The 25,381-nt window shown below is 40.9% G+C and overlaps 1 protein-coding gene across 2 annotated transcripts in view; it reads left to right on the top strand.

Annotated features, from left to right (window-relative positions):
* The first annotated feature begins 206 nt into the window (after nucleotides 1–206).
* LOC102428295 (calcium-activated chloride channel regulator 2) overlaps nucleotides 207–25,381 on the top strand; it is a 38,270-nt gene continuing 13,095 nt past the window's right edge. Inside the window, exons 1-10 of one of the 2 annotated variants that reach the window (XM_006093916.3) lie at nucleotides 207–495; nucleotides 1,389–1,526; nucleotides 9,995–10,145; nucleotides 13,182–13,290; nucleotides 14,266–14,425; nucleotides 16,858–17,085; nucleotides 20,384–20,614; nucleotides 21,679–21,856; nucleotides 22,680–22,786; nucleotides 24,472–24,696. In XM_006093916.3, coding sequence (XP_006093978.1) covers nucleotides 310–495; nucleotides 1,389–1,526; nucleotides 9,995–10,145; nucleotides 13,182–13,290; nucleotides 14,266–14,425; nucleotides 16,858–17,085; nucleotides 20,384–20,614; nucleotides 21,679–21,856; nucleotides 22,680–22,786; nucleotides 24,472–24,696 — 1,713 coding nt within the window. In that variant the 5' untranslated portion in view covers nucleotides 207–309. The remainder of the gene's footprint in view (nucleotides 496–1,388; nucleotides 1,527–9,994; nucleotides 10,146–13,181; nucleotides 13,291–14,265; nucleotides 14,426–16,857; nucleotides 17,086–20,383; nucleotides 20,615–21,678; nucleotides 21,857–22,679; nucleotides 22,787–24,471; nucleotides 24,697–25,381) is intronic. The other variant, XM_023758249.1, reaches the window with a different exon arrangement.

Raw genomic sequence — 25,381 nt, 5'->3', positions numbered from 1 at the left:
TCCTTTTGTCTTATTTTCCTCTCCCTTCAGAGAAATATAAAATGAGTATGAGGTGGAAGATTCATTGCCCAACTATGATTCAGGAGAAAGCTCAGCCGCAGAACAGGCAAGTGTGGCATTGCCTGGAGAAAAGGGACTTGCAGAGGCAGGTCTCAGATAGATCCACCCCTGATTTTGCAAAGAAGGCACCTCCTTCACTACAAGTTCTAGAACCTTCAAGTTCATAATGAAACTATTTTGCCCTGTCACCTGGCACAATGCATCTAGCAGGACCAGTGTGAGTAAACCAGTCTGAGGCTTCTCTACAACATGACCCACGGGGACAAAGCAGGTACTGTTTGCTGCCTGAAGATTGCGACTCTCCTGGTGGCTCTAAGTCCAGAACTCCTATTCCTGGGAGCTGGAGTGCAGCTTCGAGACAACGGGTATGATGGGTTACTCATTGCAATCAATCCTCGGGTGTCCGAGGATCAGAACCTCATCCCAAACATCAAGGTGAGTGGCAAAAATGAAGTCAAGTTCATTATCCCATTAGAACAGACCTGTAGCCTTCTGTAGGGAGCTAACAACCCCTTCTGATTTGTAATTTGAGCCGTAAAGAGAGCGGCGTTTCTGAAAGATTGCACCAAACGTTATGATTATGGGCAAGCCAGAGTGTTCACCTAATTCTGGGTAGTCTCAGTTCACAGACGGTTGATCTCGTCCTCTTTTACTTTTTGTTGTTGATTACTACTAATTTTAGTGTTTTTTGTGTTCCTGCATGACTGTTTTGGGGTGGCAACTTAAGAAATAATGTACTGTGGCAACAAAGAACAGATGTTTGACTGATGAATAAGCATGATTTTGTGCTTATTAAAATCATGTGGTTGGATTCCCTCCTGAGGGTGAGAATTCTCAGACAGAAAGAGTGGTAGTCTGGATGGAGTGCCAAAGAGCAAAGTTCTTGCTTTTTACCTGAATGTTCTCTAATTGACTATTTTCACCTTACAACAAGGAAGGATCACAACTCCATCACTTAGGAGCCTCCTTTCGTTAACGCTTTAGTGAAATTAGTAACATTTGTAAGGTGTGGTCTCGAACATGCCCACAGGTGTGACATGAAAAGGATTTGTTTGGTAAAAGCTTAAAAGCCTTTCACAAAATTGGAAAATTATATAGGCAAGCCCAGACACGTAATTAGTGTCCTAAAAATCTTCTCTAGAAAACCATTTAAGTTTAGTTTGTTCCTAAGTTTTCAAGTCTAATGCTGTCTCTAATAGAAATGGGCTCCTTCAAAATGTTTCCATTATTTGTTACTATTACTTTATTCAAGTGTGACTAGCAAATTCAAACATAAAGGACTTACAATGATAAAGGATAAAACAAGCTTTTCTTTTATTTGGTTATAGGAAATGGTAACCGAAGCTTCTTTTTACCTGTTCAATGCTACCAAGAGAAGAGTGTTTTTCAGAAATACAAAGATTTTAATACCTGCCATGTGGAAAGCTAATAATTACAGCAAAGTTAAACAAGAATCATATGAAAAGGTAAGAATTCAGTTTCATTAAATGAGCCTAAATCAAGGGTGGGAGGGTGAAACAACCAAAATACTGTGTTCAAACTTTAAAAGTGAGAACTTATGCAAAAATAAATCATTGATATTAATATGCAAATACAGTATTGGGAAGATTGTTAACCACAAAATATATAGATATATAATAAAGGAGTACAAATTTTGCACTAAAAGGTAAGCAAAATGCCATTGCTCAGGTAGCCTCTCAGATTGCTTTACTTTGTAACCTACAGGGTCTTTCCTGAAATTTCTGGTTAAGGACCAAAAACTAGCTTTATCTATTAAGTCTGAGCTGTAAAGGGAACAATTCCAGTTATGACTATCTTTATAATCTGTCGGGGCAGTAAACAGGCATGTCCAGAGAGAAACATTGGCCACCCATGCATATAAAAATATGACTGTCTTCTGCCAGCGTGTAAATTAGGAAAATTTCTGTGTCTATTTGATTCCCAAACCCATGTTCTTTGCACTAAGCTATGTTGTCTCTAGCTTTCTATAGAGATTGCATTAACCAGTTTGGCCATCTGTGGAACAAAGAAGTATTGGAGATAACCAACCCCCTAACCAGGTAGTATTCCTGATCCCAATGAAGAAATAAATAACTAAAGCAAAAATGAGAATATGACTGAACAGAAAGATTAAAGGAAATAATAGTCATTAAAGGCTGTTCATATATCTGTTGGATACCAATTTCTTTAACCTCATATTATCAATTAAGGCAACTCTTAGTGGATAATAATTATGCACAGTATCCATTCTAGGCACTATGGAGGACTCAAGGACAAGCAAGATGATTCCTGTGAATCTAGTTTCACGTAGGTAGGAAGGCGGGGAGGAGAGAAAGGGTTAGGAATAGTAGGCAGGCACTGGGTTACTGTGGTCTACAAGGTAGAATGCTAATCCTGAACAGCCTGAGTATTCCATCCTTTGCAAAGCAATTTCTCTTTTGCTTCAGGACAAATTTCAGGAAATAGAAATGAGATTTTGTCCAAATGACAAGGGCATGGCATCTGTAGCTCTTTTTGTAGGTGTTGCCTTACATCCCCATGACATGTTTTATATCTGAAAGTTTATACCTTGATCCCCTTTACCCATTTCCACACCCCAACCCTCCTGTCCTCTGACAACCACTAATCTGTTCTCTATGAGTCTGGTTTTGTTTTTTAGATTCCACATATAAGTGAAATCATGCAGTATTTGTCTTTCTCTCTGACTTCTTTCACTTAGCATAAGGCTTCCAGGTCTATCCATGTTGTTGCAATGGCAAGATTACATTCTTTGTTATTTCATTGTGTGTGTGTGTATTATATAATATATGTAATATATATACATATATTACATCTATAATAACAAAAGCCTAATGCACTTCCTTCCTTCCGGACAAAGCCACAGTGGTAGAGGGGGCTGAGGCAGAGGCAGCAACCACATGTACGGGGGCCAAGGCCTTTGCATGACTTTTGTGCATTGGGCCTGTAATATGTATATATACATATATCATATTTATAATATCTTTTTTATCCATTCATCCTTTGATTGATACTAAGGTTTTTCCCCATATGTTGGCTATCTACACTAATAAAAGACAAACATGCAAATTGACCATACTTTCGCTATACCTAAAGCCATGCCCACCAACCAATCAAAGCAACTATATGCAAATTAACCCAACGAAGATGGCGGCCGGCAGCCACAAAGCTGGAGCAAGGAGGAGGCTTGGTTGCCCCAATGATGGAGAAGCCAAGCTTCCTGCTTGCCGCAGCGGGCTCTGAGCTCCACTCAAAGCAACAAAGTTTCAATTATAGAAGGTAAATAAACCCCAGATACCTGCTTTCAACCGGCTGTGGCCACGGAGCTGGAGCAAGCAGGAGGCTTCCCTCCTGCCCACCCTGGCCAGCTCTGAGCTTCTCTCAAGGCTACAAAGTTTCAATTGTAGAAGGTAAATAAATCCCAGAAAAAAGAAAAAAATAGGAGGCTGGGAGCTTCCATCGCCAGGGGGCTTGGCCAGCCTGAAAATGGCCCTCAGCCCCTCACCCAGACTGGTCAGGCACCCCAGTGGGGACCCCCACTCTAAAAGGGGTGTGACTAGCCTGAAAACAGCCATCAGTCCCTCACCCAGGCTGGCCAAACCTCCATGGGGTGAGGGTCCCCACCGGGGTGGGGGGGCTTGACCAGCCTGCAAACAGCCATCAGCCCCTCACCCAGGCTGGCCAGGCACCCCAGTAGGGACCGCCACCCTGAAGGGGGTGTGACCAGCTGCAAACAGCCATCAGCCCCTCACCCCAGACCGGCCAGGCACCCAGTGGGGACCCCACCCTGAAGGGGGTGCAGGCAGCCTGAAAACAGCCATCAGCCCCTCATCTAGGCTGGCCAGGCACCCCAGCGGGACCCCCACCCTGATCTGGGCCACCCTTCAGGGCAAACCAGCTGGCCCCCACCCGTGCACCAGGACTCTATCCTATATAATAAAAGGGTAATATGCAAATTGACCCTAATAGCAGAACGACTGGGAATGACTGGTCACCATGACACACACTGACCACCAGGAGGCAGATGCTCAATGCAGGAGCTGCCCCCTGGTGGTCAGTGCGCTCCCACAGGGGGACCTCTGCTCAGCCACAAGCCAGGCTGATGGCTGCCAGTACAGCAGTGGTGGTGGGAGCCTCTCCTGCCTCCACAGCAGTGCTAAAGATGTCTGACTTCAGCTTAGGTCTTCTCCCTGCTGGCAAGTGGACATGCCCCAAGGGCTGCCGGGCTGCCAGAGAGATGTCTGACTGCCAGCTTGGGCCCGATCCCCGAGGGAGCGGTCCTAAGCCAGCAGGTGGACATCCTCCGAGGGGTCCCAGACTGCAAGAGGGCATAGGCCGGGCTGAGGGACCCCCCTGAGTGCACAAATTTTTGTGCACCGGGCCTCTAGTTGTAAATAATGCTGAAATGAATGTACAGTGCATCTATCATTTTAATTAATTAATTAATTAATTAATTGCTTTCATTTTCTTCAATAAATATCTAGAATTGCAATTGTTTGATCATATGCCAGTTTTAGTTCTCATTTTATGAGGAAACTTCATACTGTGTTCCATAGTGATTGCACCAATTTACATTCTTACCAACAGTGAATAAAAGATCCCAGGTTTTTACATCCTCATCAATGTTATTCTTGTCTTATTTTATAACTAGAGGCCCGGGTGCATGAAATTCGGGCACTCAGGGAGAGGTCCTTTAGCCCGGCTTGTGCCCTCTTGCAGACCAGGGGCCCTAGGGAGTGGGCCTAAGCCACAGTCTGGCCTCCCTTTGCGGGAGGCAACCTGTGGGCTGATTGGGGAACAGGGCTGGCTGGTGAGTGGCCAGCCCCACCTCCTGATCCCCCCTCTACCACCACTGGTTGCTGCTCCCCCTCCCCCCCATTGACATCTCCTCCCTCTGCCCACTGGCACCCATCTTGGCTGGCATGGAGCCACTTGCTTGCTGCCGCCCCCCCCCCCCCCTGACTGGTCATTCTACCGTTTGGTTAATTTGCATATTAGGCTTTTATTATATAGGATAACCATTCTGACAGGTATGAGGCGATATCTCATTGTGGTTTTGAATTGCGTTTGTCCATTTACATTTAAGTAATTATTGATAGACTAGAGGCCCGGTGCATGAAATTCATGCATAGGGGGTGGGTCCCTCAGCCCGACCTGCACCCTCTTCAATCTGGGAGCCCTCAGGGGAGCCCTCTCCAATCCGGGAGCCCTGATGACTGAGGCCCACAACCCGTGGTTCTCTGCTCTCTGTGGGGTCTGGCCGCTCCATGCCCACTGCCTAGAGACTCTCTGCGGCACCGAGGCTCTCCGTGGCCACCCCAGCTGCTCCGCACACACACGCACGCTGCCATGAGGTCTTCCATGGCCGGGGCGGGATGCTTGCCTCATCGCTGCAGTGATGACGCAAGCATCCACACCATCCACTTCGCACCCGCTGCCCAGAGGCCCTCTGCGGCAGGGGCGGAATGCTTGCCTCATCGCCACGGCGACGAAGCAAGCATTCTGCCAGGCCGCTCATGCTGCCTACTCTCAGTGGCCGCCCCCCAGGACTGGGGGACTCTGGCGAGGCTGAGGGAACTGGGCGCTATCATCTTGTGGGTATGGGCACCAACATCTTTGTGATGGAGTGATGGTTAATTTGCATATTACCCTTTCATTAGATGGGATATGTAATTATTGATATTTTGTTAATTTTTTATTAGCTGTTTTGTAGTTTCTATGTGTTCTTTTTCTCTTCTCTTGCTCTTTCCCTGTGGTTTGATTACTTTATTTGGTATTATGCTTACATTCCTTTCTCATTATCTTTTGTGTATCTGCTATGGGTTTTTGTTTTGTGGTTACTATAAAGCTCACATAGAGCAGCCTATATCCATAAAACAGTCTGCTTTAAATTGATAGCAAGTCACATTTCAGCACATTCTAAAACTCTACACTTCTACTCCCCTTACCATGTTTTATATTTTTGATGTCACATTTTATATCTTTTTATTTTATGCATACCTTAACTAATTACTGTAATTTTAGTTAATTTTACTACCTTTTTCTTTTAACTTCATAATACCTTTATAAGTGATGACTCCATTGCTTTAAATATATATTTACCTTTATCGGTAGGATTTTTACTTTGATGTGTTTTCTTGTTATTAATTAGTGCCATTTCTTTTCAGCTTAAAAAAATCCCTTAACATTTCTTGTAAAGATAAATTAGTGGTGACAAACTTCTTTGGATTTTGCTTTCCTGGAAGACTCTCTATTTCTCCTTGAATTCTGAATGATAACCTTGCTGATAGAGTATTCTTGGTTGAAAATTAATTTTTTTTCAGTACTTTTAATATGTCTTGCTGCTCCCTTCTGGCCCATAAAATTTCTGCTGAAATATCTTCTGATAGCCTTATGGGGTTTCCCTTGTATGAAATAAGTTGTTTTCTCTCACTGCTTTCAAAATTGTCTTTATCTTTTGCCATTTTAATTATAATGTGTCTTGGTGTGTATGTCTTTGGGTTTACCTTATTTGGAACTCTCTGGGCTTTCTGGACCTGGATGTCTGTTCACTTCCCCAGGTTAAGAAGTTTTCAGCAATTATTTCTTCAAATACTTTTCTGCCCCATTTCTCTCTCTCTTTTCGCCTTCTTGGATCTGTAAATGCAAATGTTATTTCTTTCAATGTTGTCCTATGAGTCTTTTCAGCCATATTCACTTTTTAAAAATTATCTTCTCCTTGTGTTGCTCTGCTTGTGTGAGTTCCAATGCTTTTTCTTACAGCTCACTGATCTGTTCTTCTGCTTTATCCAATATGTTTTTGAACCTCTCTAGTATATTCTTCAGTTCAGTTATTGTATGCTTCAGTGTTATATCTTCTGTTTGATACTTTCTTTTATGTTCTCTTTCTTTGTTGAAGTTCTCACTACGTTCATCCATTCTTTTCCCAAGTTTGCTAAACAACTTTATGGCCATTCATTTGAATTCTTTATCAGGTAGATTACTTCTTTATATAATTAAGATTTTTCTGAGTTTTTGTCTTGTTCTTTTATTTGGAATATATTTCTTTGTTTCATCACTTTGTTTAACTCCATTTCTGTGTATTAGGTAAGACAGCTACTTCTCTCAGTCTTGAATGAGTTGGCTTGTATAGGTGATGAACCTTGTTATTCAACTTTGCCCTAGCTCTTGGTTGTCTCTTAACCCTTTGTGATGTTTAAACAGTCTGATTTATTCTTAATAGGTCCCCATTGTTGAGGGAGTGGCAAGACCTGTCAGTTTCTCAAGGAGAGGAATCTTATTTAGCACCTAGTTTCAAGTCTATTTGGAAGCCAGACTCTCAGGCAGCAGCTTTTAAAGTTCTTGAATATATCCATAATCATTACCCCTGCTGGTCTTCAGATCAGGAGATCTGGAAGAGTTTCCTAGGTGATGCTGGCTGTCTTCAGTAAGGCAGCAAGAAACCCTTAACTGTCATGCCTCGGCTTCAGTGATGCCTCGAGAAAATGTCTTGTCTGTGTGTGCACATGCACACATGCTGCCTTTAGGGAGGGAGCAGGGGGATGCTGTGATGTTGGTGCTCGCAGGCCGCAGCCAGGGAGTGGGAGAGTGTTGCAACTGGCTTTCCTGGTGACTTTCTGCTCATCTTCCCCACCCAGGGAGTGGTTGAATCTTGCAACCCCACTCTCCCATTTCAGCAAGGTGATGGGAAAGTGTAGAAATGACTCATCCTGCCCGTCCTAGCAATGCAGTGTGTGTGTGTATGGGGGGGGGGTGCAACACCCAATCTCACTCACTTGTGCTAGCAGGGCGGGTGGAGAATGCAAAAATAGAATCTGCCAGTGCCTCCATCTCCAGAGAGAGTTTCAACTTTTCTCTGCTCCATCCACAGGTGCTTTAAGATTAGTGAATGAATCTCCTTCAGCGGTTCTCAACCTGTGGGTCGCGAACAATGAAAATACATCCTGCATATCAGATATTTACATTATGATTCATAACAGTAGCAAAATTACACTTATGAAGTAGCAACAAAAATAATTTTATGGTTGGGGGTCACCACAACATGAGGAACTGTATTAAAGGGTCGCAGCATTGGGAAGGTTGAGAACCACTGGTGGTGCTTTGCAAACTTCTTCTTTTGTACTGGGTCCCCGGACAAATGAAACGTCACATAAGCCCTTTAAAAGAAGAACCTCAGTTCCCTAAAGCCCTTTGGGCCCCTTGGACAGCAGCCCCATTGGTTTTCTAAGCCACACATGTGTGGGGCTTGTCTCTCCAGTTCAGACCCCCGGTGATGTAGCTCTCTCCTCTGGGGGAAGCAGCAGACTGGTGTATCCTCCCTATCGTGTGTCGCTACATTAGAGATGCTTGTCTCTGCTTCCCTACCCATCTCAATGTGGTCCTTTTATCTTTTCTTCATGGAAGAGCAGTTTAGTTTGCAGATTTTTTGGAGGAAAATGACCCATATGTAGCTATAGATTCTGTGTGTCCATGTCCAAGGGAGGAGGCGAGTTCAGCATCTTCCTGTGCTGCCATCTTGGACCCCCATCTGAAGGTGGCACAGCTCAGTGCAATTTCAGAAAATTTTAATCTGGGAAACTGGGAGGGCAAATGGAAGAAATGAAACTCTGTGGGAATTTGCTAAACTGTTAAAATGTAGATGGTTTATGTGTTTTTAAAAAATTTTATAGGGGTGACATTACTCAACATGAACATATAGGATTCATGTGTGGATTACTAATTGACAAAATTTGTATATAAGACCATGCGCTCACCACCCAAAGTCAAATCTCTTGTCATCACATATTAGAACCCCTTTCTTCCCCCACCTTCCTCCCTCTGGCAACCACCACACTGCTGTTTGTGTTCATAAGTTTCAGTATTATATTCCACATATGAGTTAAATCATATAGCTCTTAGCTTTTTCTGTTTGACTCATTTCACTTCACATAATATTCTCAAGGTCCATCTGGTTGTTGTAAATGATGCTATTTCATTCTTTCTTATGATCGTGTAGTACTCCATTGTGTATATATACCACATCTTCTGTATCCAGTCCTCCATTGTAGGGTACTTTAGCTGTTTCCAACTCTTTGGCCACTGTGAATAATGCTGTAATGAACATTAGGGTACATATATCTTTGCATATAAATTATTTTGAGTTTTTTGGATATATACCAGGAGTGGGATTGTTGGGTCGTATGATAATTTTTAATTTTTTGAGGAATTGCCAAACTGCTTTCCATAGTTGTTGTACCAGTCTACATTCCCACCAGCAGTGAATGAGGGTTCCCTTTTTTCCACAACCTCTCTAACACTTGTTGTTGCTTGTCTTGTTGATAATGGCCACTCTAACTGGTGTAAGGTGGTATCTCATTGTAGTAGAATATTTGATGGACTTGACCCCAAAGGCAAGGGAGGTAAAGGCAAAAATAAATGAATGGGACTATATCAAACTGAAGAGCTTCTGCACAGCAAAATAAATGGACAACTAAACAAACAGGCAGCTAACAAGATGGGAGATGATATTTGCAAACAGTAGCTCTGATAAAGGTTTAATTTCCCAAATATATAAAGAACTCATAAAATTCAACACCAAACAAATAAACATTCCAATCAAAACATGGGCAGAGGACCTGAAAATACACCTCTCCCAAGAAGACATACAAACAGCCAATAGATATATGAAAAGATGTTCAACCTCACTGGCAATCAGGGAAATGTAGATGGTCTTTAAAGTGCCAAATAATTTTGTTGATATTTAGTTGTGAATGCATTTTAAACTCCATCTATAAGGCACTTTAAAAATATGTTTTTAAATTTGAATATAATGTACAGATCTGAAGTGTACTGTTCAAAGTATTTATTGTGTATATGTTTATGTCACCAACATCACAGTTGAGCTATAGAGTGTTACAAGGTATTTCTTTTCATTTAGGCAAATGTTATAGTGACTGCCTCGTCTGGGGCACATGGAGGTGATCCATATACCCTACAATATAGAGGGTGTGGAAAAGAGGGGAAACACATCTATTTCACACCTGACTTTCTACTGAATGATGACTTAACAGCTGGCTATGGATCCCGAGGTAAGAAATAGACATTTGCCATTACTTTTTACAATATTCTGGGCTTAGTGCTGAAAAGGACTCAGAGAACCTGAAATTTGCCAAAGACTTACCATATGGTTGGGAGATAGGCCACACACCCATGAAAAAATGAGGAACAAAGTGGGCCAAAAAGAATTAAGCACCAGGTTAATGGTCCAGACAGTTAGTACTGTAAGAATTTAGTGAAAGGAGAAAACATTTTGAGCTAAGGATGGTCAGAAATGGCTTCATTGAGCAGTGGATCTTCAAGGTTGAATATCATTTTAATAAAAGGAAAAGGGGGAGAGAGCAATGGAAATAGTATGGATAAATTTGTTCTAGCAGAAGAATCCAGGGCATATTTAGACATGTGAACAGTAGATCCTATTAATGGGGCAGAGTGACTGTGGGCAGTGAAGTAGTAGGTGAAAATGCTGAAATACACATGGGGGTTAGTGATGGAGAGCTTCAAATGCCCAAATTAGTAATTCACCACTGAAAGCTTATAAACACAGGAGTGCCAACATCAAAGCATTGCTTTGAGATGATGAAATGGACTGTGAGGATAATCTGGCTTCTTCATATCAATGAGGGAAAACTGGATAAAAGGAGAACAACTAAGAGAAGGTCAGGTACAAGGCCATGAGACTGGAATGTGGAGGCAGTGAGATGAGGAGGACAGGAAAGGTAGTAATAACAACAATGAGAATTTTCCATGTTCTAGATGCTGTGCTGTTTGCTTTTCAAATGTTATCTTGTTGAATCCTAACAACTCTACGTGATGAGAGATATTCCAGAAGGGAAAAGGAGAACTAGAGGTCTGAAGTGCTAAAGTATGAAGGTTAAGGGGGATGTATGTGAGCAGCATTAGGGACACACCAAGTTTTTCGCAGAAATGGAAGGAACCAACTTAAAGGGGGAAATCTACAAGTATGGATTGAGGCAAGTTGATTGTGAGGAGCAGTGAACTATCCTGGTAGAAAAAAAAAAACAGCCTGTGGTTGAATGTGTGTGGCTGGAGTTTGGGAAAGTAGACATTTAGTGGGTGAGATCTGAGGGAGAAACTATGGTGAGAAAAGAGCAGCAGGTCAAGGACCAACCATCCCAGTCTTAATTTTTTAATTTTTTGTTTTTTATTAGCGGCCCAATGCACGAAATTTGTGCAAGGGGCTTGGCCCTCGCAGCCCCAACTTCATCCGGAAGGTCATCCGGAAGGACATCCGGAAGGTCGTTCGGCTGTCCAGTCTAATTAGCATATTAGCTCTTTATTACATAGGAGAATAGTATTGCCTTCCAATAATGTTACTATGATTACCCCCATTTAAATCTAAACAGATTCTGTTATCCTCTATATAGCTAGCAGGAGTTGGGGCAACATGCTCTATAAATCACATTTTATAAGACACTTAAAACTTTGTAAGAGTTTTTTTTTTTCTGGTAACTATGTGTTGCTGATAATCACTGCATAAATATATAACTTCATCAGCACTTCTAAATTCCATGAGTAGGCACAAACTTTTCCTTAACACTTTCAACTTACACTATTCCCTTCCTTCCTTTGTCCCAAGGTCAAAAAATTGCACAATATGCCACAGCTTGAGTCAACTGAGCAAGCACTTCCTGGGTTTCCATAACTTTAACAATTTTTTTTTAAAGTGCACTTTGAAAGGGGAGTTAAACTGAAAAGCATCACGGAAGGAGAAGTCAGTTTTTGATCTGAATGTTGAAGGAAATGCAATATTTTGAGAGGTAGAGAAAAAGTTATAAAGGATTGCATGCTGAGGATGAGGGTTTCCATGAGCTAAGGGTTGCAAATAAATATAAATGTGAAGAATCAGGTATAAAAAAAAAGGAAACATCTATGCTAGAGAGGAAGTTCTGTGATTTCTTTGCTCCTTCTTTCTCTCTGACTGCAATATTTTAATCATCGTTCTGGATAGTAGAATTATTCTTCATTGTTCTGAAGAATAAGAAAAGTTTATTTGCTTATTTGGTATCTTAGTTTGTCTGGGCTGCTATAACAGACTATCACAGACTAGGTGGCTTATAAACAGCAGAAATTTCTCACAGTTCTGGAGCCTGGAAGTCCAAGATCAAGGCACCGGCAGGTGACACTGAATATACCCTTCCTGGTATATAAACAGCCATCTTCTCATTGTGTCCTCACCTGGCAGAAAAGGAAAGGAGCACTCTGGATTCTCTCTCTCTTATTGTTGTTGTTGTTGTTGTTCTTAATCCTCACCCAAGGATATTTCTTGCATTGACTTTTTTTTTTAGAGAGAGTGGAAGGGAGGAAAAGAGAGAGAGAGAGAGAGAGAGAGAGAGAGAGAGAGAAACATTGATGTGAGAGAGTCATATCAATTGGTTGCCTCCCACACACGCCCCAACTTATGCAGGGGTTGGAATCTGCAACCCAGGTACATGCCCTTGACTGGGAATCAAACCCGAAAACCTTCTGTGTGCAGGCCGACACTCTAACCACCAAGTAACATCAGCCAGGGCTGGAATCTCTTTTATAAGGTCACTAATCAATTATGGGGTTCCACCCTCATGATCTAATGACCCCCAAAAGGCCCCTACCTCCTAATACCATCACATTGGGGATTAGGATTTCAACATCTGAATTTTGTTGGCACATAAACGTTCAGTTCATTGCACTTAAATATGCTTCTTTTCTTTTCCCCAAATCCTGACGTTATAGGCCTATATGAATCTCAATAGAAGCCTGTTAGGCAGCTTCATTGAGGAAATGAGAAGATGTAGGACTGCTCACTAGTTTCAAATAGATGTACCAGCAAATCACCGGTTTGCATTTATGGGACTAGACATATGGGACTCTGCCTCTTTTATGATGATGGGGGGCGGGGTAAAGGAGAGGTGATGAGAATGGGGTGAGAAAGATGAAAGTAGAAGAGAGAATTATACTTCAACCCTTTGGAATGAGTACACATAGTCAAGTACTGTTACATCTTCACTGATTAGCAAGTCCATTGCTGAGATTTTAGGAACTCAAAACAAAAGCTCTCTCATCCGCAGGCAGAGTGTTTGTCCACGAATGGGCCCATCTCCGTTGGGGTGTGTTTGATGAATATAACAATGAAAAACCTTTCTACATAAATGGGCAAAATCAAATTGAAGTAACAAGGTTAGTAATTTTCTCATGCTAAAAATTCAGTTTATTTATTTTTTACTCTATAGTTAAGTTTATAATGGCAGCTAAAACTTAATGGACAATTTTCAGTTTTGTAATGTTATTACATTTTTTAAATGCTTACATGACTCAAATATCCAAAAGTGATATTCTTAGATATCTCACACCCACCATTGTCTTTACCCTGTGCTCTCTCATTCCCTCTAGATAACCATTTTTATTAGTTTCTTATTTTTTCATGATTTCTCTAGAAGATTTTTAAAAAATGTGTATTTTCTTCATTCTTTTTTTAAAATTACATAGTGTTTTATTATGTGGATGTAACACAATTTTTCAGTCACTCTCCTGTTGTACAAGTGGGTTGTTCCCAATCTTTTACTGCCAATATTACTACAGGTGATAATGCTATATATGTGCCATTTCTCATGTATGCAGGCCGATCTGTATATGTATTAAATAACTTCCAAGAATTACTGACTCAAAGGGTACGCCGAGCTGTAATTTTGGTAGGTGTTGACTGATTCCTCTCCTAAAGGTTGTATTGTTTTTCACTCCCTTCAACGATTTGAGATGACCTATTTAGGAAGGAATCCTTTCAAATATCACTACGTGTCCATTCTCTTCTTCCTCTGATGTCCAATGGCAATGAGCTCAAAGGAGCCCTGACTTGGGATACTGCCTCTCATGCTCTTCCGTGGAATTCCAAAAGTTCACGTTGATTTCCTGGTAACTTTTGCTTTGACCTTGTTTAGTTGGTAAAGCCCTTAGCAATACAAAACCTCTCATCAAGATCAAATTCTTTAAAATAAAGTGGAGGCCATTTCTAAATTGAACTTTAATAGAGCAGTTTTAAAAATATTTTATGTGTCTTTAGCAAGCTACAGTCTTTGCAACTCATTATTATATGAGCTAGTGAAGAAGAAACACAAGTATTTCTAAAATAGACCTAATTTTTCTTTCTATTTTTAGGTGCTCATCTGACATTACGGGCATATTTGTGTGTGAAAAAGGCCCTTGCCCCCAAGAGAACTGTATTACCAGTGAGCTTTTCCAAGGAGGTTGCATGTTTTTATACAATAGCACGCAGAATGCAGCAGCATCAATAATGTTCATGCAAAGTCTATCTTCTGTAAGTATGGCCTTGGAATGACACACTTCTACAAGATCTCATCTCTCCCCAAGGCAGACTGATATGTTTTAAACATTTAAACAAAAAATATAAGATTCATTGCCGAAACTGGTTTGGCTCGGTGGATAGGGCGTCTGCCTGCAGACTGAGGGGTCCCGGGTTCGATTCCGGTCAAGGGCATGTACCTGGGTTGCGGGCACTTCCCCAGTGGGAGATGTGCAGGAGGCAGCTGATCGGTGTTTCTCTCTCATCGATGTTTCTGGCTCTCTATCTCTCTCCCTTCCTCTCTGTAAAAAAATCAATAAAATATATTTAAAAAAAATATATAAGATTCACTATTTTTTAGAGCTTGGGGGACCATAGAGTTTATCTACTTTTTATTTTACAGATTATAAAGTAATTGAGACCGCAAAGATGATCACCAAAAATAGATTCCTTAAGAAAAGTGATTATTTGCTTTCCAGAGAAGGTGTTTTTAACAATGGGAGCCCTATAAACCTAAAAATAAATTGCTCACATAGTGGTGTTCCTGTATCTTTTCACAGGAAGGTGTACTGGGTTAATGAGGGATATAACACAGGATCGCTGCTGTCATTTGAGGTAGCAATCCACTCCTATTTTAATTGCACTAATTATCTTTCCATTGTTTCACATAGTCTAGAACAGCGGTTCTCAACCTGTGGGTTGCGACCCTTTTGGTGGTCGAACGACCCTTTCACAGGGGTAGCCTAAGACCATCCTGCATATCAGATATTTACATTATGATTCATAACAGTAGCAACATTACAGTTATGAAGTAGCAACGAAAATAATTTTATGGTTGGGTCACAACATGAGGAACTGTATTTAAAGGGCCAGAAGGTTGAGAACCACTGGTCTAGAACTTAAAAAGAAAATTTCAGGTTCTACTAAGGGAAGTCAACTAACCCCTGGCTTTGCAGGTTGGGAAACTCAACCTTGTCATCATTACACACCAACTGGCAAGAGACTAGTGTATAAATCCAGAACACCAATTTAAAAATTATTTTAAAAGAGTACTCTGCCATGGGCATCCAATATTTGCCTCTTTAGTCCAGTCCATTTTCTCTCTGAAGGAAGCAGCATGGAACAGTCAATTCCTCACCAGAAGCCTGCTGTGAGAGCATGGAATCAGAAAGGAGGGACTTAGGTGATACAGGGGTTCAGTGGCATCAGCCTTCCTGACCAGATGTATCTATCCATCTTCACAAAAACCTGAAGGTCACGTCTGTGAGTCATCTCTGCTCCACTGAGCTTAAAGCACCATGGGCATGCGTCTCTGTGAAGTTGTCTGTTCCCACAGCCGACCAATACCCCTTGGACTGACACACTGATTTTTAGATAACTTTTTTCTTCAGTCTGGTTTTAGTCAAGACGGAGTCATTCCTTAAATTTGAAGTGATATTTCTTAGTATTTTTGTGTGATCCATTACGTTTTTAATTTATAGCTTTAGTGTATGAAGCCAATCTAATTTCATGTATTTCACCCACATTGATGTGACTAGACACTGTCCTTGTGATCCTTTGAAAGATCGACGCATTAATACCCAGTCAGATAAGCTTTACAATCACCTAACCACAGTCATGAAACAGAGTTAAAAACAAGTAACAACAAAGAGAGTAGGTTCTACTCCTGTCTCGCCATTCTACTAAGAAACTTGTGTTCTTATGCAATTATTAACCCTTTGAAGCTTCCATTTCCTCTTCTATGGAATTAGAACTGGGATGAAGAGATTCTTCTAGCTTTAAGTGCCCCTGGTTCCATTAACAGGAAGCAGCTATTCTTTGTAGGAATATAGCCATGGGGAATAGATGGTAACACATTACTTTAAAATGAAAACCACACCTTTACAGGGTTGTTGACACAGGCCTAATATTATTAAATGAATTCTACCTATATTTCCAAATAAGGAGAAAGATCAGGAAGTAGATTTAAGTTGGTTTTCTCCTTATCCTGTTTTTACAGAGATCAATATTTGAACTAGGTCAATATATGTTGACTGATCCATAAAGGAGCAGTAGTCATTAAATATAATTTCAAGAAATAAGCTGACCAAGATATCATCTCTAGGGGTGTTTTCTTTAACACAATATCATGCTAAGGAAGGTGGGAGATTGTTTTGTTTTTTTTTAGATTAAGATATATATATGTGGTCTGCTCTCTGTTATCCAAGTGCAAATAAACTATAACAGAACTTGATCTTGGTACAAGGGTGCCAGTATTTCAAGCAAAGGGTGCCAAAGGTTAGGTGTATATTTGATGTCAGTTTTGAAGTAAAGAAGGACATTACTGTGGCACTTCTTCCCCACGTTTCAGCTCGCCTTCCCTTTTACCTTTAGTTGCTTGAGCACGAGCCGCATGTCTAGCATGACAGAAGAGCTTTACTCTCTCACAGGCTTTGCTCTTCTTCCAGGTGGTTGAATTCTGCAATGCGAGTACCCACAACCAAGAAGCTCCAAACCGACAGAACCAAATGTGCAGCCTCAGAAGTACGTGGGATGTAATCTCAGACTCCACTGACTTTCATCACAGCTCTCCCATGAATGGGACCGAGCTTCCGCCTCCGCCCACCTTCTCCCTTGTCCAGGCGGGGGACAAAGTGGTCTGTTTAGTGCTGGATGTGTCCAGCAAGATGGCAGAGGTAACATTCTTGAACCACATGGTTGTAAAACATTCATCATTTTTTCCTATCAGTTCTTAATTCTTTTTTATTTTCAACGGCTAAGGGCAGAGGAGGGAGAGGCCAAAAGTTTGGAGTAGTCATAGACATCATCTTTGCTTGGGGGCAGGAGGAACAAATTCAGAATGTATCCCAGAAATTGAGATAATGCAGATAAATGAAATATATAGATAATTCCTAACCTTTATTTTTATTACTAACTGCAACATTTTCCCACCAAGACCCTTTTCCAAAACTCTTACATGTAATGAAAGGCTCTGGTCTGTCCACATTCCACTCACTAGGCAAGATCCTTGGTGGAGGCAAGACTGTGAATTGGCAGGGAATGTGCATATCCATTATGTGTACATTTTCCATGTCACTGTGGACAGAAAACCGTATCTCAGTTGTCTGACAATCTAGCAGCCCTCCAGAAACCCACTCTCCAAAGCGCCACAACTCTCAGATACTGGTTTACGTCTTAGTCTCTGAAACCAAGCCTGAAACATCTACTACCTACCCTTTTGCAGAAAATGCCCACTGACCTCTGATCTATGCTCTTGAGGTCATTTCTGCTCTTTATATACCTGTATGGGTCTGCTACACATCTCTTCCAACTGTGCATTCAGTGACATCACATGGACAGCTTGACATCAGCCTTAGTGGGAGTATTTACTCCACAGAAATTGTCAACTGCAACAAATCAGGGTTTTCCACTTTCTCTCTCCTTCTTCTTCTTCTTCTTCTTCTTCTTCTTCTTCTTCTTCTTCTTCTTCTTCTTCTTCTTCTTCTTCTTCTTCTCTCTCTCTCTCTCTCTCTCTCTCTCTCTCTCTCTCTCTCTCTCACACACACACACACACACACACCAGAAAACCAGTTTTTAAACATTTACAGCAAACCACTATCTACTTCATAGGGTTGTTGAGATGAAATAAATAAGATAATATTAAGTTTTTGGTTCATAACTGGTAGCTATTATTTTATAATAATATTTGTCCTAAGGGAGAGTTTATCCTCTTTTATTGTCTGAATCAGCAGTCCTAGAAAATTTGTCTTTCCTGGCTGGTCTCTGAAATATTAGGAACACCACTAATACATTCAGCTTCTAGGTAATTTTGCAATCTTGCCTACTTGTAGTTTGACAAGGGCACATTCTTCTCAAATATGGTCTCAGGGTAATTTATATCAGCTATCTGCCTGTGTTGAGTAAGCATGGATTTAGTGAAAGGAAAGATAGTTGTACTTGAAAGAAGCAGATGAGAAATAAGCCTGAAGTAACAAACTCATGGGAAAGCCAACTCCCTTCCTTTTCCTTGTAACACTGTCATTGATATTAATTTACTTACCAGGGGCCTAAACTATGCTGGCTTGGGGGATACAGAAATGACAGAATAGTGTCTCTGCTTTGAAATACAACGTGGTGAGGGAGACATGACACGTGTGTGGATAAATACAACTGAGTGTGTTGAAGCTCCACAGAGTTGCGAAGCAGCATCTAGTTCTGTAGAAGAAAGGGACTGAGGAAGACTTCACTGAGCAAGGGAACTTAGCGTTGCACCTTGAAGGATATGAAAGTACCTGCTGGGTTGGGTGAATTGAGGGAGGTGAGGGAAGAGGACATTCCAAGGTAGGGAAGAGTATGTGCAATGACTGAGAGGCAAAATTAGAAGGATTTGTTCAGGGAAGGTGTATCAACTAGTATGGCTATAACTGACATTGGGTGGCTCTAAGGAATTGACAGATAGGATGGAGATGTGGAATGAATTTGAGAGAAACTGAAGACATCGAGTTGATAGGACATGGTCAGGGATGTGGGGGCTGGCTGGTAACAGGGACAATAAAAGAGAGCTCCAGCTTGCTAGTTTAACTTGTTAGGAGTAGACGGCATAATTGAGAAGAATGAGATGATGACTGTCATGTGAGCAAGAGCAAATTTACTAAGTGGTTACTATGTATCCATTTTGCAGATAGAAACCTGAAGCTAAAAAAAAAATAAGTAATTTCTCTCTAGTCACATAGTTAGCAAAAGTTGAAGGCAAGTCCTTGTTTTATCCACTCTACCACCTTACCTCTCAGTATTATAAGAGAAATAATAGTTGGGAAAGAAGGCAATGAAGTCAAAGTGTGTAGAGTTTGAGATACCTGTGGGACATTAAATTGGTGATGTTTCCTAAGCAGTGCAAAGTGCAGGTACAGATGTTGAGAGAGATGCCTGGGTTCTAGATGGAGACCTGAACAAGGTTATCACTGTGGTCACCGAAGCTCAGCTTCCAGTTCACAGCCATCAAAACAAGTGACCCTAATGAATTAATCAGCAGCATCACCTGCCCCAGACTGGTCACTAATATTACTTTATACTTGGTTAGTAGTTCAAGGAGTAACTGTACAGTCGTACACATATCTCAGTTGATCCTCACAGCAATTCTATTTTAGTAAGTAAGAAATATATTATTACTAGAGGCCTGGTGCATGAAATCCATGCACAGCACCAGGGTGAGTGGTCCCTCAGCCCGGCTTGCACCCTCTCCAATCCGGGACCCCTGCAGGATCAGGCCTAAACCAGCAGTCAGACATTGCTGCAACAAGCGGCAATCCAGGACCACTGGCTCCTAACCACTTGCCTGCCTGCCTGCCTGATTGCCCCTAACTGCCCTCCCCTGCCAGCCTGATCATCCTAACTGCCCTCCCCTGCTGGTCTGATTGCCCCTAACTGCGCTCCCCTTCCGGCCTGATCACCCCTAGCCACCTCTGCCTTGGCCCCCGCCACTGTGGCTTTGTCCAGAAGGATGTCCGGAAGATGTCTGGTCTAATTAGCATGTTACCCTTTTATTAGTATAGATTCCCACTTTACAGATGATGTGCCCAGGCTAAGATGAACACTATAACAGAAGTTAGTGCCAGGATAGATACTTCTGAGTGCCATTCTCCACTTCTTTGCAATATTTTCTCTTACCCAGATTGAAATTTAAAAGAAAGAGCTGAGTTTTAAAAGAATTCTGAGTTGGAGAGAAATAGTGAGGATGTGTATTCTGAGAGAGTGGTAACTATGAACAGCTTGTCAGGGACAGTCCCAAACCAATCTCTTCTCCCAGAAAAGCATCCATTTTTGAGCCTGCAGTTAATCTAACGATATTCTAGCATGGTGTCACTCTTTACAACTCAAAAAACTTGCAAATCAAAACCCTAAAGAATTAGCAGAGATCTTTGCTTATTAGGTAACTTAATCATACTTTTGTTTACCAACCAAATGTTGTTACCTTTTTTCCTTTTGGGGACATAGGCTGACAGACTCCTTCGACTGCAACAAGCAGCAGAATTTTACTTGATGCAGATTGTTGAAAGTCATACCTTTGTGGGCATTGTCAGTTTCAACAGCAACGGGGAGATCAGAGCCCAGCTACACCAAATTAACAATGATGACGACCGAAAGCTGCTGGTTTCACATCTGCCTGCCACTGTGTCAGCTGACCCGGAAACCAGCATCTGCTCAGGGCTTAAGAGGGGATTTGAGGTACAGTACCCCAAGTCTGGGATCACTATCACATTCCTTTCCTTCGTGTTTTTATCCGATTTGGGGCAGTCTGTTACAATGTGGTCATACAGCCTCACTATAGGAGAGCAATGATGGATCATCGTTAAGGTCAGGAACCATGTCTTGTTCACCATTGTATTCCCTGTGCCTAACAAAATACCTGACATGCAATAGTTGCTTAATAACTGCTTGTTGAAGGGAGGAGTGAATCAATGAAAAGAATGGCCCAGATGGGGAGACTTCAGCATCATCTGGAGACTTGCTGAAACTGTCCCTGTCAATTCTGGGACTATCCTAGCTGTGGCCAATCTTACCCTTGGGTTTTCCAGTCAAAATCAGCCTATCTGGCTCCTGCCTGCAGTCATACCAGACTTCAAGCATATACAACTCAAGAACAGAGATATGTTTCAGGAATGTTAGAGTTCATCTAAATTAGCATAACTTTGGATTCAGCGTCTGGGATGCAGCCATTAATCAAACATCTGGTATCAAGCAAGACACATCAATTGCCATTGTTGCTGCCTATAGGCAAATGTTGCTCAACCTTGGCTGCCCATTGAAATCACTTGGGAATTAAATCCTGATGCCTAGGTCTCATCTCCAGAGAGTCTGATTTAATTGATCAGGGGTGTGGCCTGGCCACTAAAAATGTTAAAGCTCCCCATCTGATTCTAATGTGAGCCATAGTTGAGAACCACTGTTCTAGGGCCCTATTGGTCACTCACTGGCTCTCAAAAGCCAGATCTCACACGGTCAAGTTCCCTCATATCCTCCTTGGGGCACTCTATTCTGAACTAGTGGCACATCATGGTGACTGGAACAGAAGAGTCCCTGAGCACAAGCACACGGGCAAGGGTGTGTAGGATGACAGGTGCTGTGATGGGGTGGTGAGGACTAAATGGGGATGCGCATGGAGTGCAGGAGCTACAGAGGACCTCAGAGAGGCATATGCCCACTGGTGGGGAATTTCAGGATGAATTTTTCTCCTCAATAAGACAATTTGAATTGCATTTCCTTCCGAATGACCGATACTCCATGTTCAGGTGGCTGAAAAACTGAATGGAAAAGCCTACGGCTCTGTGTTGATATTAGTGACCAGTGGACATGATGAGCATATCAGCAACTGCTTACTCACTGTGTTCAGCAGTGGTTCAACCATTCACACCATTGCCCTGGGTGCATCTGCGGACAAAAACCTGGAGGAACTTTCACATCTTACAGGTAAATAAATTCCTAAAAATGTATCCCTTAAAGCATTTCCTTTCAATTTGAATATTCAAAGCACAACAGTAAAACCAGATTATGCCAACAGAATACATGGCTGAATTGAAAAAAAAATACAAACCGCTTTCTTAAGGAAAAATACACACGAATCGTTGCTAAAAGTTGCCTAAATTTTGCTGAATATTTTTTTCCATTTTACTTGGAAGGTGACAATTATACTCATCCAATGAAAATATTTTTTATAATTTCTTAGTTAAACCAGCCTGAGCATGTATGATCATGGAACTAAAAATATGTTTAAGATGAAATGCACTGACTTCTATGATAAAGACATATTATATTGTAAGCCACATGTCTTTTTCTAAATGAGGCACAGAATAATCTTATCTTATATTCTTATATTCAATGAAAATGGGTATGCTGACTTGAAAACTGAAAGTTAAGTTTTACTGAATTACTTTTGAAAATGTTTTCAAAATGTAAATATAAATATATAGCAGTATAGATCACAATTAACCTAGATTATCCAGGAATTATATTCATTATAAGACTAATAAACATGTATGTATTGAGTTTTTACCATGTACGGAGTAGAGTTCTAGACCCTCATATTACATCTGTGGACAGAAGAGACAAAACCACCCCTCTGGGCTGCTCACTATGTGACTGTGAGGGCGCCATGCAAAGCAAATCAAGCACTGCTCCTAGCTCTCCCGAACCAACCCCCTTATGCACAGAAAAGTTGTTGGAAACGGCCTAAATTTTATTTTTGTATTCTGTTATACATTTTAAGAGTTAACATCCAAATCATGTATTTCAGGGGGTTTAAAGTTCTTTGTTCCAGATAAATCAACCTCCAATAGCATGATTGATGCTTTCAGTAGAATTTCCTCAGGAACTGGAGACATTTTTCAACAATGTATTCAGGTCAGAATCTCCTCAATGTTATACTTATAGCTGGTGCGGGGAGGAGGAGGGGGACAACGAAAATAGATCAATTGGGTTCATTGCCTCATTCACCTTATTTGAATATGTAATGAGCTTCCTGGCATCACCAGAGCCAGGCTTCCTTTCTACCTGATGTCCGTACTTCTCAGCCCTAGGAGTCATTTTCTGTAATTGCTTTTCAAGTTCTATAAGCAGAACTTGCTCCTTCCTCATGGCTCAAAATGGGGGTGAGGATGGGAATGCAGTGGAGGTAAGGCCCAGGAGAAAAATTAAAAATCATGTATTTAGTTTCAGTTCCATAATAACTTTCCATAAATCAGAATCCATTTTACTTTAGCTTATCCAAAAACTTCTTTGAAGCTCCTCTCGCATATAAAAAGTATCAACTATTCCATTAAATTCTAAAAATTCCTAAATATCTTTTTAACAACCACAGTTTATTTGATTTTGTTCACAAAAGCATCCTCTAATCAAGCTAATTTTTAAAGGGGCTCAAATTTTTCTTCTAAGTAGTTTAAAGATATTTTGAACACAACTGAACAAAATTTCATCTGCTGTTTCCTCACAGATGGTAAGTGAACCTGCCAAGTTAATGGCTTCACAGGAACAATGAAGTCAGTAAATTATTCCTAGAAAATTTTTAACATAATTATATGTACACAGTAGAGGCAATAACCATCATCCCATGATTAGAAGTCTAAAAGGGAGAGGGTGTTGGGGGTTATCTGTAATACTGTCAACAATAAAAAAAAAATTTTTAAAGAGAAGTGAAGAAAGGTGAATTATAAATGACAATATATATTAGACTGCAATTGGCTTTCTGAATGATCTTCCTACCTGTGATTTCCTCTTCGATAATCCTATATAATAAATGGTAATATGCAAATTGTCCCCTCGACTGGGAGTTCTACCAGAGTTCGACCAGGGGGTGGGGCCAGCCCGCCAACTGCCCAGGGCCCCTCCCCCTGACCAGCCCAGCCCTATCAGCCCTGATGGGTGCTGGTGGGCTGGACCCCACCTGTGCACGAATTTGTGCACCGGGCTTCTAGTATGAAATAAAAACAAATGTGTTAAAAAGTAACAAAATATTATTCATATGGCTCAAATCAAACTTATGTTCTCAAATTTGGCCACCTCTCCCCACTTGCTTTTGTCATTAGCCCCACTAGACTCTGAGCAGAAACCACATCTAACCTCCTTCAAGAGCTCAGGGCCCAGCACAGAATATGGTATAGAGGTCAGCAGTTCACAAACCCTTGTTAAACTGATTTTAGCAAATAGTCCACAATGTCTCTGCTGTCACTCACCAAAAAAAGTTTATATGTTTCCCAAGTTTGAGAATTTTACAGTGTTACCAATGTATTTATTGAATAAATAAAATTTTTCGAGGTTATTTATAAACTTGTATCCATTGAGAATAGACAATGATTAAATGCTGTTGCATGACACTTGTATTAACTGTAACAAAATATTTTACAACTACTGTACTTATATACTATATTTTGCTTTGGCAATAAATTTTTACATGAAAAATGATTTATGTAAATATAAAACATGTCAGAATTAAGTAATTTTTTTTACTATTCATTTTTGTCACAAAAGAAAAAGATGGAATGATTATGCATACACTAGAAACCTTCATATATATGTATTCTTTTGAACAGCTTGAAAGTATGGGTGAGAATGTTAAACCTCACCATCAATTGAAAAGCACTGTGACTGTGGATAACAGTATGGGCAATGATACTACCTTTCTAGTCACATGGCAGACCAGTGGACCCCCTGACATTGAACTGTTTGAACCTAATGGGAGAAAATACTACACACATAACTTTACCATCAATCAAGCTTTGAGGACTGCTCGTCTCTGGATTCCAGGAACTGCTCAGGTAGGTGTTCTGAGCTTGTTCATAATGACAACATTTAGTCAAGTAAAACACTTTCAGTTGAATCACATAATTAAGTGCATTGTGTAAAGGAAATCCTATTCTGATATAGCAAAATTTTACTTTAAATTATGAGGGCATTTTGTGAATGCTAAAATTTTAAGGGGAACAATTAATGTATGTTCAAAACTTTAACAAAGGAAATTAGTATGTATGCAGTAAAAATAATTTATTTTTGCTTACTTCCGTCTTTACAAAATCTACATAGACAGACTTATCTGTGCACTTAGAAAAACCCTCTACTTAGAATTTATGTTATGAATACATGCAATACATATTTTTAAGCACCTACTATGTGTTGAGTCTTGTTTTAGGTGCTTCATAATAAAATGCCATGATATGAACAAGAACAGGGTTCTCAGACATACAGGAGGGATGTGCAGATGGGACGGGTGTGGGGGTGGGAGAATGCTTCCCGAAGTGAAAATATAAAAATGGAAATATGGAGGATAAAGGGGACAAAGGTGTGAATGGCATTCTGAGCAGAGTGAACAGCACACAGAAAGGCTCAGAGAAAAGGAATATGGCTCTTCATGGAACTACAAGTCGTTCAATATGGATGAGCTACTGAGTAGCATGTAAGATGGGTATTTAGGGGGAGAAAAGTGGAGGGAGTGATGAGGCTAGA

This window comes from Myotis lucifugus, unplaced genomic scaffold (genome assembly GCF_000147115.1).
Source record: "Myotis lucifugus unplaced genomic scaffold, Myoluc2.0 scaffold_126, whole genome shotgun sequence".
Lineage (NCBI taxonomy): Eukaryota > Metazoa > Chordata > Mammalia > Chiroptera > Vespertilionidae > Myotis > Myotis lucifugus.
This window is presented reverse-complemented; position numbering and strand designations above follow the sequence as displayed.